Below are 12,499 nucleotides of genomic sequence, written 5' to 3'. Positions count from 1 at the left end.
AGATAGCTATTGATAAGAATTTTAAATACTATGTAGCAATCTTAAAAATATCGAAGAGGTGCATCATTACGGTATTGAAAATTACAGTGCTAAAAGCCAGAAGTATATATACTACAATCACAAAGTCATATATATTTCCCAAACTCGCGAGAGAAGCTAAAAATTACCTAAAGAGCATTAGTCTATAGCGAAATCGTTATATAAACGGCCGTTGTTGAGATATCAAGTTGTAATTTATCGCATTTACTATGTGTTTGGGGGGTGGCCGGCTCGGTGGTGTGGCCGGCTCGGTAGTGAAATACGTTAGCTATTCCTTGACCATACCATACAAGTGGAATAATTTTCTGCTACTTGTGACCGCCTTAGAAGTTTGACATGTGAAAGGAAGAGATAAAGAACCTCGACCACTCGATTTCTTTCTTTCTCTTCCTTTATTTGTACTTAGAAGCTTGAAATGAATGCACTCCTCTCTTTGAGAAAGAACTGGCTGGTAACGATCGGATTAACAACGGTAACTGTAGTATTTGACTTCTTCTGAGGACATTCGCGGGTTATATATAGACCTCCGCAAAGCCCAGAAAGCCCAAAGCCCAACCCGCCCCAACCCACTAATGGGCTGGGTTTTGGGCCCGGTCCTTAGGCCCACCGGTGGGCTATGGGCCCAAAAAGCACCAAACAATACGAATATTAAAGACGTGATTTTTTTAATTACTATATGTATACTCCGTAGACCCCGTTTCTCGCCTTTATCTAGGGGTAATATTTTACTCTTATAATTGATATATAGTAAATTAATAGTGAAATATGTTAATCACGTTTAAAAACGCGAGAAAACGCGCGGTTTAGAAATTTTATAAATTATAGAGTTTCACTAGATCGGAGTGCTCCCTCGTAGATCTAAAATATATATCTGATATCAAAGCATACATTGACCTTTTTTTGACCTCCACTGGTTAGATTTTATTAGATTTTATTTAAAACTAGAGTATACACCTATATAGTAATCGCAATTATATATTCCAAATCCAAAGTCTATACAATTAGTAGAAGGTTCAGAATACAGCGATTACAAGATCCTAGTTGAACCCCCTTAGTGGGCTATAATGGGGGCCTTATGGGCTTTGCGGAGGTCTAGTTATATATCCTTATAGAAGACTCATTCTGATACAAAATGGCTCATATTGTGCACAAGTTCATAGTACATACAACAAACAAAGTAAACAAACAAGAGACGATAGATGCACCATCGGCTCAAGCACGCCTTGGCAGGTCTCAACTACCAGAACCCGAACTTAAGCGGTCACGCCATTGGCGCTTGTCTTGTTGCCGTTCTGCATAGCCAGGGCTTTAGGTTTCTCCTCATCATCAGTGGGAACAGGCGGGATGTCCAAATTCTCAAGCCTCAGGTGTTTCACACGCGAGCTGCCGTCGACATCTGCGACAACGAAGCCGTTGCCAAGCCATGACTGCGGATTACCCTCAAGCTCATCTAGGTACGTGTAGTCGAAGTCCTCCCAACGGGGGTTTCGCACGGCGACGGTCAAGTTGAGGCCGTTTCCTCCATAATATGCTACACAGTAATTAGTGTGGCTGTCACTTGTATACCGGAGTGCGTGCTTTTGAAAACTTACCGACGTTGCGGCCATCGGCAATGTTGCGCTTCAGCCATCAACGGCACTAGTAAATAGTTAGCTTAGTCGGCCCACAGAATAGTATGCAGTAGTTTATCAGGGAAACCTACAGGTTGACCGAAAATAGTTGGCTTGTGTGCTGAAAACATCTGTGCTGTGTACTGCTTGACAACATTGGTCCTGTGGGAATTTAATTAGACCCGACTTCACTATTGTGGTGGAAAGTAATATGATAGAAAAGTCAAACTCACTTGACACAGATCGACTTGATCTTCTGCAAAAGCAGCTTCTTCAACACAGCGACAACATGTTCGTATTCTGTCTCGATGGTTTGGATAGCGGTGGTGCCACCGGGAGCGGCATTAGGCCCGACAATTAGAGTGGCATTGGGCAAGGAATCCACGAACATGCCTGGTGGGAGTCAGCCTGGAAATACTGTTGTTGTTAGCAAGAACAGGGGATACGTACCGAGATATGCCTCAGGATCAGGATCCATGACATCTGTCATGCTGCGCCCATGTCGGCCAACGGTGGGGAAACGCTCAAGCCAGTCGCTACAGAGTGAACGAAATATCAGCACTGGAATTCGTATCATGACTGCACTAAATGTCTGCCTGAGAATTGGGTAATTGGTTACTCACACATTGAACCCAGTGGCCCAGATAATGGCGTCCACTTCTTTCAAGCCACTTTTCTCGGTGAAAATGCCCTTATCTTCGACATGAGAGATTTTTTCTGAAATGAACTCAACATTCAACTCGCAGAGCGCTTCCAGGTATCCGGGGCCGGGAGTGAGACGTCGGCAGCCAGGAGGGAAATATGGAGCCATGACGTCCAAGATCTCAGGCTTGGTCTTTAGCCTCTCGCGCATGTGGTTCTCGAATACCTTGAACACTTCTGCTTGAGCCTCGGTACCAAATTTCAGGCCTTCGGGAACATAAAAGTGGCCAAGCTCTCCTCGACCTCTAGACGGTGGTCATGCAAGACCTTGGGGTCCTTAGTAAACAACTCCTTCTCCTCTTCACTATAGTTGACTAGTTATTTGGAAGTTAGCTAAGATTTCCATGACCTTGTCTGTTAAATTTATATTGTCCAGCGGAACTAGAAGAACCAAGTCTGAGGGGACAGACAGTAACTTACAGTTTCCTTCGGCAATCTTGCCTCTCTTGATGAGCTCACTGGCTCCAAAATCAACGGGAGCACACCAGTTGGGAGTTTTGGCATAGTGGTAAACCTTCTTAGCGACCTTCCTGATCTCAGGAAGAATCTGGATGCCAGAGGAACCGCCACCAACAAGAGCAATCGTCTTGCCAGTCGCATCGAAGCTCTCGTCATAAGCAGCACTGTGCATGTAAGGGCCCTTGAAATCATGCAAACCCTGAATCTTTGGCCATTCCCAGAAATTCACAATTCCATAGCCTAGGATAAAGAAGTCTGCGTAATCGGAAAATACCTGTGTAAATCAAGGTTGGAGCAATAGCCCGGAGGAGATTGAAGGAGATTGAAGGAGATTGAAGGAGATTGAAGGAGATTGAAGGAGATTGAAGGAGATTGAAGGAGATTGAAGGAGATTGAAGGAGATTGAAGGAGATTGAAGGAGATTGAAGGAGATTGAAGGAGATTGAAGGAGATTGAAGGAGATTGAAGGAGATTGAAGGAGATTGAAGGAGATTGAAGGAGATTGAAGGAGATTGAAGGAGATTGAAGGAGATTGAAGGAGATTGAAGGAGATTGAAGGAGATTGAAGGAGATTGAAGGAGATTGAAGGAGATTGAAGGAGATTGAAGGAGATTGAAGGAGATTGAAGGAGATTGAAGGAGATTGAAGGAGGATTTTGAGTTCTCAAGTGGTAAGGAATGTGCAGCGTTACTCACTTCATCCTTCTCGAGGTCGCGAATCTGGAGGTGCCATTGGCCTTGGTCCTCCTTCCACCATGCGCCGACAACCTGGTGTCGAAGCTTAATATAGCGTCGCAATTTGTACTTTTCAGTCACTGTGCGCATATATTCGAGAATCTCGTTCCCGGTACTGTATTACTGGGACCATTTCGGGTTGTCCTCGAAGGATCATTGATAGCTAACGGAAAGAATATCGCAAGCAACACCAGGATGCCGATTCTCCAGCCAGGTACCACCAAGGTCTGCAAAGAATTAGAAATCATAACATCCCACAAAATGGAAAAAGGCACAGGGCGGTGTTTTTGCGGCCACTGTCAAGTTATACGTACCGTGATTCTTTTCATATACCTGTAGGTCTACAGCATCGCCCAGGTGCTCGGGAATTCGAATGGCAGCATTGAGCCCGAATAGCCCGCTCCAACATGGACGACCCTCAGCTTACGCCCGGGGTCATCAATGGGCCGATCTAGAAGCTTCGTATGGAAGTCTAGATAGGATGGTTGACTAGTATAAACAATTGTGGGAACAGACGAGGAAACAATTGTTCAACAAATGATCAATGGTTTGCTCTTTAGACTGGAAGGATTATATTGAATTGTAACCTTTTCACAAAGAAGGAAAAAAAAAACTACGGCTTGTCCGGCTTGATACTTCATCCTCAAATATTCTCCTCTTCTTCTCCAAAGAAGGAGAAATAGAAGAGGGGTCCATGAATTCGGTTATTGTGCTTGATCTAGCGATAGTTGAAAAGACAGGTTTCTTGTTAGAGAATATCACCCAGCCCAATCTACTGCCACTTTGCTTGCACCCGATTTTGTCATCCGGCAGGTTCAGGCTGTCGCACCAGACATAATTACCCGTGAACCTTCCCATTTTGGAATATCCGAAACAACGCCGTTGAAGGGCAAAACGAATCGGGATAACCGGGATACATTACGACTCCCTCTTGCCACGGAATACCATCTACCCCTCTTACATGCTGGCTATAAGGAGGGTAGTGTTCGCATCAAAAGGGTTGTAAAAAAAACATCGCGCATACTTCGGGCACCCAATCTGCCAGCCCAAATATCCCAGCAATGTGGGTAGGAAGATACACCCAGACGCTCGGAAGTGCTACTTAAATGCTACCAGAACAGAGTAACTTACTTTACTGATCGAGGTGGCAGAATATATGGTAGTATACTCAGTTTCAATCTGGACTTGAGCAAGTCCCTAAGACTCTCATGTTTACCAAGGGTGTTTTTTTTTCTTTAGGGGACATGGCGTCTAAAATCTCTTTCTCGCTCCCTATATCTAGTTACGCCGTTGTCTTTCTTTTGAATATGAAACCATGTGACCTGCAGAACTAATATTCAAGTTCACCTTAATTCAAATAAAGGGAATTATGCAACACAATAGCCAGCCAGTACACATCCGGTATTGTTGTCATTAATAATACATTATGACACTGTCATACGCCTGACAAAACGTTCTGTCCCTATAATAATCCTAGATTCAAACTCCGTTCCACCACGGAGTTAACTGCAGTGAATTTGGTGCTGGTCACTCAAGCTAGAGCGCTTACATCGGCTCTGGTTTGATTGTGATTTTGTACCCTCCGCCCGCCGTTTTAGCAGTCGTGCCACTCGGCAGTAGAGAGTCATGAACTGTGTCAAGTGTCGATTTGAGATGAGCAATTCGGAAAACGCGTTGAGCGCAGTGTTCTCTATCACGCTAGACATCACACTAAGATGCTCGTTAGCCGCGAGAGAAAGAGGGTGGTTGACCACTCCAATGAAGAGAACAAAGAAGGTAAATGTGCTATAAGAGTCAAATATCCTGTGCAATAGCAAGTTAAATTGATAAAAAAATATTATAGGCCACAAAAATAGTTAGTTCAAAACACGTACCATCCGCCGGGAATGGATTCACTCGGCAAGGACTGAACTAACTGTATCATGCACGATGCAGATTTATAGCCTCTGCAGGCCAAGTCCACCATAAATCCTCCATCGCCAGATACATCTCGCTCAGTCTGCAGCATGTCAATGCGGCAAAATAATACCCACCGGGCATTTAGAATCCAGCAATGGATCTGTACCAAGGGAGTGAGCATTCGAGGAGGAAGAGTGTTGAGACTGTTTGACATGGTATGTTCATACAGTCTCTACTCTGGCTCGAGAGAACTATGAATGCCACACAACTAGGTTTTGTTAAAAATATCCAAAATCACATAATGAAGGGTCGAGCATTTTACGCCCTCACATACCTTCCCATCAAGCTCCAGCGCCTGTGTAAGTAGATTGGCACTATATTCACTGACCTGCGCCCACTCGTACACTTTCACAAGGACTTTTGCGACCTTGATAAGAGATAGGAAAATTCGCCCATCGTCCCCAGGGCTGATCGTATTCCACGACTCGCCCATGGCATGACTCATGCTCATGTCCTGGCCCGCAGGTGGAAGAGAAATTGTAACATCAGAAAGGCGAATCTGAGGTGGCCTTCCAAGGCGGTATATCATATCTAACCTAGTTAAATGAGCTGCCGTAGTATGGAGGAATATGAAGGCTAGGACGTACTCGTGTCAAAGCAAAACAAGCACCAGAAAAGGAGGTTCCGCTGTCGGATATCGTCACTTGTGAGACCCCAAGATTCACATAGTTGAATATGCAGACAAGGCCGGAGCCATAAGCCCAATCAGTTCCATGCTCGAAAATCAACGGCATCGTCTCGAAGGATTTCTGAGAATCTGTTAATACATACATTACAGCGCAAAAATGACACCACAAAGTTTATAACTCACAAAATTTTTATTCAGGAGAGGAAGGTCTGAGCCCTGTTCCTTCTCCCATTTCTGCAGCGTTGGATTGAATAGGTTGTAGGTCAGTCCACTCTGGTGCGAGAGGAGGAGACTTAGGGTGATTTTGTTCTGTCATGGCCTTGTCTTGACGGTCCCATCTGGGTTCTCTCCATCGACAATGGGGAGATGTCCTAGTTCTGGTACAATATCCGAAACATCGTCATGTAGTCCGATAAGACCGCGTTCCACGGCCTGCAAGACAGCAACGGTACAGAAGAGCTTTCCCTGCGATGCGAGCCACCAGAGAGAATCCCCAGTTCCATCACCTGCGGCTTCAAAATACAGTTTCTTTCCTGGTCACGTTTAGCATAGAGAACTGTTAACTGTCTGTTGGAAGGGGATCACTTACCACCACGGCCCACGGCTGTTGCTACTATGCCAGCACTCACAGCGTTAGGACTACTCAAGTCCGTGCTCGCATGAAGGTTCTTGGTGAAAGCCTCCATCACAACGGTTATTTAAAGAGATAATCGATTTGACAAATGAACTTCTGAAATATAGGAAAGACTGTCGGCGATTTTTCAAAATATGCCGATCAAAAGATATATATAAGATAAGAAACAAATAGCAAAGAGCTCTTACATTAGAACTTGATTATACCATATATCTTCCATAACCATACATCCTAACGGCTCTACCGGAATTCCATTTTCGGTGGCCGTGCGGCGTGCGTAGTCGTGATTCCTACGCCATCTGTAATGCTCGGAACCATAACCGTGTGAATGGGCATCGTCAATTCAGCAATTATCCCTTCTTGGCATCTGGCTAGGACTTGTCATGTGGATCAATTTGAGTTTCCTGGGGCCCCGGGAATAACAATCCTTTACCGTGACCCTTTTGGGATATCCGACAGGATCGACGGCTCGCCAAGACGCCATTTTGCATACCCCATATGCTACAATCAGACGAATCACATGCTTTATTTTATGAATTCTTATCGCTGCCACAGAATTATGAGAAGAAATTCCACTACGCTTTTGGCATATAATTAGCACATAGACATATTCCCAGACTAAAGATTCTCCATAGTTTCTGGTTTCATTATAGCAGAATGTTAGAATAAATGTGCTAGAATAAAGAATAAACTGACTATATATGTAAGAGGTACTTCATACCGTAAAATTGCAAGGGACACATCCGGGTGGCTATGTTGGTAGGAATGGTACTTTGGGCACCCGAACTCCGAAGACCAAATTGGTAACCGAAGCCACCTGGTCAGATGTATTATTAGTTTGGTTAGTAACTCTGATAGCTATGCGGAGCTACTGAATTGCTCCTTTTTTCGCGAGGAAGTTGTCGGGGCTTTTCCTTGTTCCTTTATATACCGTTCCTTTATACACCCCTGGAAGGCATGAGCTCTTGAGCTTCACTCCGCATATTACCTGATACTTTCATTTGGTAATTGACTGTTCCCCTTATAAATGGCAGAAAAATTGGTGGATAAGCAGTGTATTACACGCCATGAACAACACAGCAATGCAGGTGTTGTTATTGTCGGGGGCGGCATCTCAGGTAAATTCTTCTGCTTACCCAACCAACGACAAACTAACCCAATTCCAGGAATTTGTGTTGCCATTGACCTTATCAGGAACCATAATTATCACGATTTTGTCATAATAGAAAAATCAGATGGATTTGGCGGAACTTGGCACGACAATCAATACCCGGGTTGTTGCTGTGATAGTAAGTTGCATGTGAACTCTTAGCTTGTGCAAAAATATATCTAACATCAACATAGTTCAGAGCTATCTCTACAGGTAAGATGACCCCAAATAGGGGCTGATGTTCTCCTTATACTGACTCTCATTTGTCATTTACAGTTTTTCATTTGAACCGAATGATTGGACCCGAGAGGTATGTATAGCATGGTCTTTGGTATAGCGTGGAGCTTATAATTTGGTGATTAGTATCCCGGGCAGCCGGAAATCCTCAACTATCTGCGATCAGTCGCGGCCAAGTGGAATCTTTATCGCTACGCTCGATTCAACACGACTCTGGAAAGTGCTGCTTGGGATGAGGCATCCAAAAAATGGCAGCTGGACTTGAAAACGCTCGATAACAGGGATGGTGGGGTTTCGCCAACACACAGCACAATCTCGGCTGACTTCTTTGTCTCCGGGGTTGGACAGCTGAACCAGCCCAATATTCCTCAGATCCCTGGCTTGGATTCGTTCAGTGGAAAGGTGATGCATTCCGCCCGCTGGGACTGGGGCTACAGTCTCGAAGGAAAGAGGATTGCAGTCATCGGTAACGGTGCGACCGCCATTCAAATCATTCCCGAAATAGCGAAAGTCGCCAAATCAGTCACTGTGTTTCAACGGACACCAAACTGGGTCGTGCCCCGTGGGGATACAATTATCCCTCAGTGGCGCCGCTCTCTGTTCAAACTTCTCCCATCTGCTCAGAAACGCCATCGACAGTTGGTGATGGATTTTCGAGAGTCTATGCACGATTCCATCAGCAAGCCCAATGCCCCGTCCTCCAAGATGCTTGAACAGGCACATACTGCGAGTTTAAACGCCGCGCTTCCCAATAGGCCTGATCTCTGGAATAAGTTGACTCCAGACTATCCTACCGGCTGCAAGCGGGTTTTGATCTCAGATGATTTCTTCCCAGCGATGGGCTTGCCAAATGTCATCTTGGAGACCGACAATATCGAGAACATCACGGACCGTGGTGCCAAAGTTGAAAACAAAGAAGAAGAGGAATATGATCTCATAGTCCTCGCAACTGGGTTCCGCACAGTTGAATTTTTGCACCCAGTCAATGTCGTCGGGCGGAACGGATGCACCATTGGTGACATCTGGCAGGGCAAGGCCAACGCTCTTTACGGCATGTTTGTGGAGGATATGCCCAACTTTGGCATGCTATACGGACCCAATACAAATCTCGGGCACAACAGTATCATCCTGATGATCGAATCACAGTCGCGATATATTACCACTCTTATCAGGGAAGTGATAGATTCACGGGGAAATGGTGATATTGTCTCCTTCACACCCAAGAAAGAAAATGTTCGAGCATTCAATGATAAGATTCAAACAATTTTGAAGACTAGTACTTTTGCACACCCCCAGTGCAATAGCTGGTACAAAACGTCTGACGGTGTCGTCACGAACAACTGGCCTGGAAATGTGGTTGAATATCAGAAGATGCTCAGTGTTTTGAATTGGCGCGATTTTGAAGTGGAAGGACGTGGTGCTGCAACAATACAGGCCAAAGCCCCAACCAAACTTGGCCGCGTGATAGAAGAAACACAGCCCAGTATCACAACTCCGAGAATCATGGTTGGAATGGTACTCGTATCACTGACACTCGCGGCTCTACGACCTAACCTCCTTCGGAGCTTGATCTCATCTTGAATCACATGCTTCTTGTTACTGAGGTATTTCTCCTCGAGTCGTTTTTCGGAGACAGGGAAGAACACTTACTGAGCTACAAGACAGGTAACTAGGTAGCCCGTTAACAGTGCCGGAACATCATATTTTTGCAGATGTTGGTTGCAGCGATGCATGTACACAATAGTTTATTTTGAAATTTGTATTCTTTCCATATTACGCAGACCTATAGTTCACAAGCAACCATAAAATCCATAATTGCCTTGGTATAATATGACCGAAATCCGTGGTCAACAACATATGTTACTACGATGTGAAATATAAATCTCACTACGCCATACCAAGACTATTCGGAAATTGGAAAAATCACGAACTTCATTATAAATTAGGTATCAAGTCATTACTTCGTCCCAAACCAGTCCCCGGTCAATAAAACAGAATCCCAACCCAAAGAAAAAGCGTCGAGAATACATCTATACCTGTGCGGGTGTACTCGCTCCACTGGCCCTTTGTTTTTCCTCCAAAATCAGTCTCTGACAGAAGGGACTTGTCTCTCGAATCCAGGGACCCCATTTCATCAAAGCAAAAGGAATTGGAATGCAAGCCAAGCTAACAAACCCAACGAGGGAGGTAGCCCAAGCAACGCCGAAAGAGTTATAGAGCGGAGCAACGGCCAGTGGGAAAACCGCTCCAGCAATGCTGCGCAGAATAACGGAAGCTGCCAGTGCGCTGGCTGAGTAGATCTTATATGCGTCGGTAACGTAGGTAAGAAGCGAAGTGAAGATGGCCTGGTATCCGAACCCGAAGAAGAACCCTGATATCACGGCTGATGCCCAGTGCACGCTTGGCTTTGCTGACCAGGCGAGCCAGAACATGCTTATTGTCAGGCAGGGCCCAGAGATGCAGGAGATGGGGAGTCGGTGGACTTCTGGGCCGCACGCCCAGTCTTTGTTGAGCTTTTTGGCCTTTTCGTAGATGACGTCGTAATAGAGGGCAAAGAAGCCGGAAGAAGTGGCGCCGAGGCCAACTGTGATGGGGTTAGTTGTGGGTAGGGATATAGAAGAAATGCGATGGACGTACTTGGGATGAGGGTGAGGGAAGTTTGCTCGATGGTGAAATCATAGACACCTGCGAACTTGTTAATATTGTGGATGGGAACTCCATGTGGAAGGAAGCATTACCTCCAAAGATGATGGGATAGGCCTGGAAATAAAAGAAGACCAGACTGTATGCAATGGCAATATAGATGGATGTTGAGGAGATGATAGGCTCAAAGAAGAGCATTGTCATGGGCCGAGTGACAATCTCCATCGCCGTCAATCTCAAATCCAGGTTAAGCTCCTCGCGCGAGAAGTATCGATTGGATCCAGATTCTTTCCTTAGTTTGGCAGCTTGTTTCTTCAAAAGTGCAGGAGTAAAAGTTTCTATTTCGATCTGAGATGAGCTGGTGGCACAGTTTGCTGGGCCAAGTAGTAATCATACCAGACGTGAAGAGCAGGCCCAACCAAGTAAGACCCGTCAGAATCAAATCGATCCTAAAAGTCCATCGCCATCCATATTTGATCGAGCATCCGGAGATAATCGGGCCGATAATGGGACCAAAACTGCAAGCCTGGGAGAAATATCAGTATACTATTCAAACAGTGAACTTGATTAGCGACAACATACCGACATATACAACGCCATCGCGCGACCACGAGTTCGGAGATCAGAATACATGTCGGCATAAATACCACCAACAACGGTCTGAGGAGCAGCTCCTACAAGACCACAGATAGCGCGAAAGACGAGAAGAGAGGACCAATTTGGCGCTAGAGCACAGCCAAGTGTAGCAAGGACAAAAACAGTGAAAGACCAGAGTAGCACAGGTTTCCGTCCAATAGTTTCGCTCAATGGACTGAATATCATAGGTCCAATCACATATCCAACGAGGAATACGGCAGTTGGTAAGACCTTTTGTTGGTCTCCGGACTGGTGGAATTCCTGCATGATAGTGGGGACTGCATTGCTGGGGAGTGCGGATGATATGCCGCTATTGACAACAACGAATAGACCCACAACCGCATTGTAGAACTTTTTGCTCTGTTTGAAGTGTTAGTTAATATCTCTAATACACAGATCTCAATGTGCGTACAAATGCCCAGTTGTGTGGGTTTTTTGGTGAGTTCTCCTGAAAATCGACAAGTAGTTCGTCCTGAGACTGTTGAACTATTTGGTAATCGCTATTTGACCTTTGGTTATTCTCCGTTGCTGAAGCAAGGGACCTATTGTCTGAACTCTCATCCTTGTCTAGTATATGTTAGCATAGTCCAGCAAATATTAGTTGAGGTTGATCGCACCTGAAGAAAGGATGGCGCTTATCTGAGCTGTTAAGGATTGTTTCGTGTCTGACGCCATATTGCACCATCAAATGTGCGGGGTAAGCTAGAACAAAAAGGAAGAAGACTGGAAGTATGTTTTATGTGTTTATTCTAACTCTCAAAAAAAACTCCAGTAGATGAGGACCTAAGCGCTATATATGCCATACCAAATTTTTTTTCGTTCCCATTGCAACCGGCGGACCCAGAAGGGAAAACCTTGTCGATTCTTTGACTCACTATGTCTAGAACCTGTTGGTTCTGCATAATATCTCTCTCTATCATCTTGGAGTAAGTAACAGGCCAATGAGAGACTGGTATATTTCGGGTTTTTTGCAAGCGGAACCGGGGCCGATGCGGGACCGGCTTTTAGGGCAGTCCACTCACGGGGCCGGGCAGGTCCCGGACCTCAATTGCTGGCCCGGTTACACAA

At 45.2% G+C, this 12,499-nt stretch overlaps 4 protein-coding genes across 4 annotated transcripts; 1 reads left to right on the top strand and 3 right to left on the bottom strand.

Annotated features, from left to right (window-relative positions):
- Positions 1-1,292: 1,292 nt before the first annotated feature.
- N7479_009026 (flavin-containing monooxygenase) lies at positions 1,293-3,634 on the bottom strand (the record flags this gene model as incomplete). The annotated part of the gene is made up of 9 exons (XM_057256719.1): positions 1,293-1,570; positions 1,632-1,659; positions 1,742-1,811; positions 1,883-2,042; positions 2,100-2,185; positions 2,273-2,596; positions 2,638-2,665; positions 2,772-3,084; positions 3,506-3,634. 9 exons carry the CDS (start codon positions 3,632-3,634, stop codon positions 1,293-1,295), a joined length of 1,416 nt encoding a protein of 471 aa, XP_057104177.1.
- Positions 3,635-5,675: 2,041 nt separating this feature from the next.
- N7479_009025 (serine hydrolase domain-containing protein) lies at positions 5,676-6,817 on the bottom strand (the record flags this gene model as incomplete). Its single annotated transcript, XM_057256718.1, has 6 exons — positions 5,676-5,711; positions 5,778-5,957; positions 6,091-6,252; positions 6,315-6,440; positions 6,489-6,664; positions 6,721-6,817. 6 exons carry the CDS (start codon positions 6,815-6,817, stop codon positions 5,676-5,678), a joined length of 777 nt encoding a protein of 258 aa, XP_057104176.1.
- A 975-nt stretch (positions 6,818-7,792) lies between these two features.
- On the top strand, positions 7,793-9,733 carry N7479_009024 (flavin-containing monooxygenase; the record flags this gene model as incomplete). The annotated part of the gene is made up of 5 exons (XM_057256717.1): positions 7,793-7,883; positions 7,932-8,054; positions 8,110-8,128; positions 8,192-8,225; positions 8,279-9,733. The coding sequence occupies 5 exons, from the start codon at positions 7,793-7,795 to the stop codon at positions 9,731-9,733; spliced, it is 1,722 nt and encodes a 573-aa protein (XP_057104175.1).
- A 449-nt stretch (positions 9,734-10,182) lies between these two features.
- On the bottom strand, positions 10,183-12,106 carry N7479_009023 (putative MFS multidrug transporter; the record flags this gene model as incomplete). The annotated part of the gene is made up of 7 exons (XM_057256716.1): positions 10,183-10,736; positions 10,790-10,837; positions 10,891-11,133; positions 11,192-11,321; positions 11,378-11,791; positions 11,844-11,998; positions 12,049-12,106. 7 exons carry the CDS (start codon positions 12,104-12,106, stop codon positions 10,183-10,185), a joined length of 1,602 nt encoding a protein of 533 aa, XP_057104174.1.
- Between the last annotated feature and the right edge of the window lie 393 nt (positions 12,107-12,499).

The sequence above is a fragment of the Penicillium vulpinum genome (genome assembly GCF_028829585.1).
Source record: "Penicillium vulpinum strain IBT 29486 chromosome Unknown utg000004l_segment0_segment0, whole genome shotgun sequence".
Taxonomy (NCBI): Eukaryota; Fungi; Ascomycota; class Eurotiomycetes; order Eurotiales; family Aspergillaceae; genus Penicillium; species Penicillium vulpinum.
The sequence above is the reverse complement of the archived record's forward strand: the minus strand, read 5'-3'. Positions and strand labels throughout refer to the sequence as shown.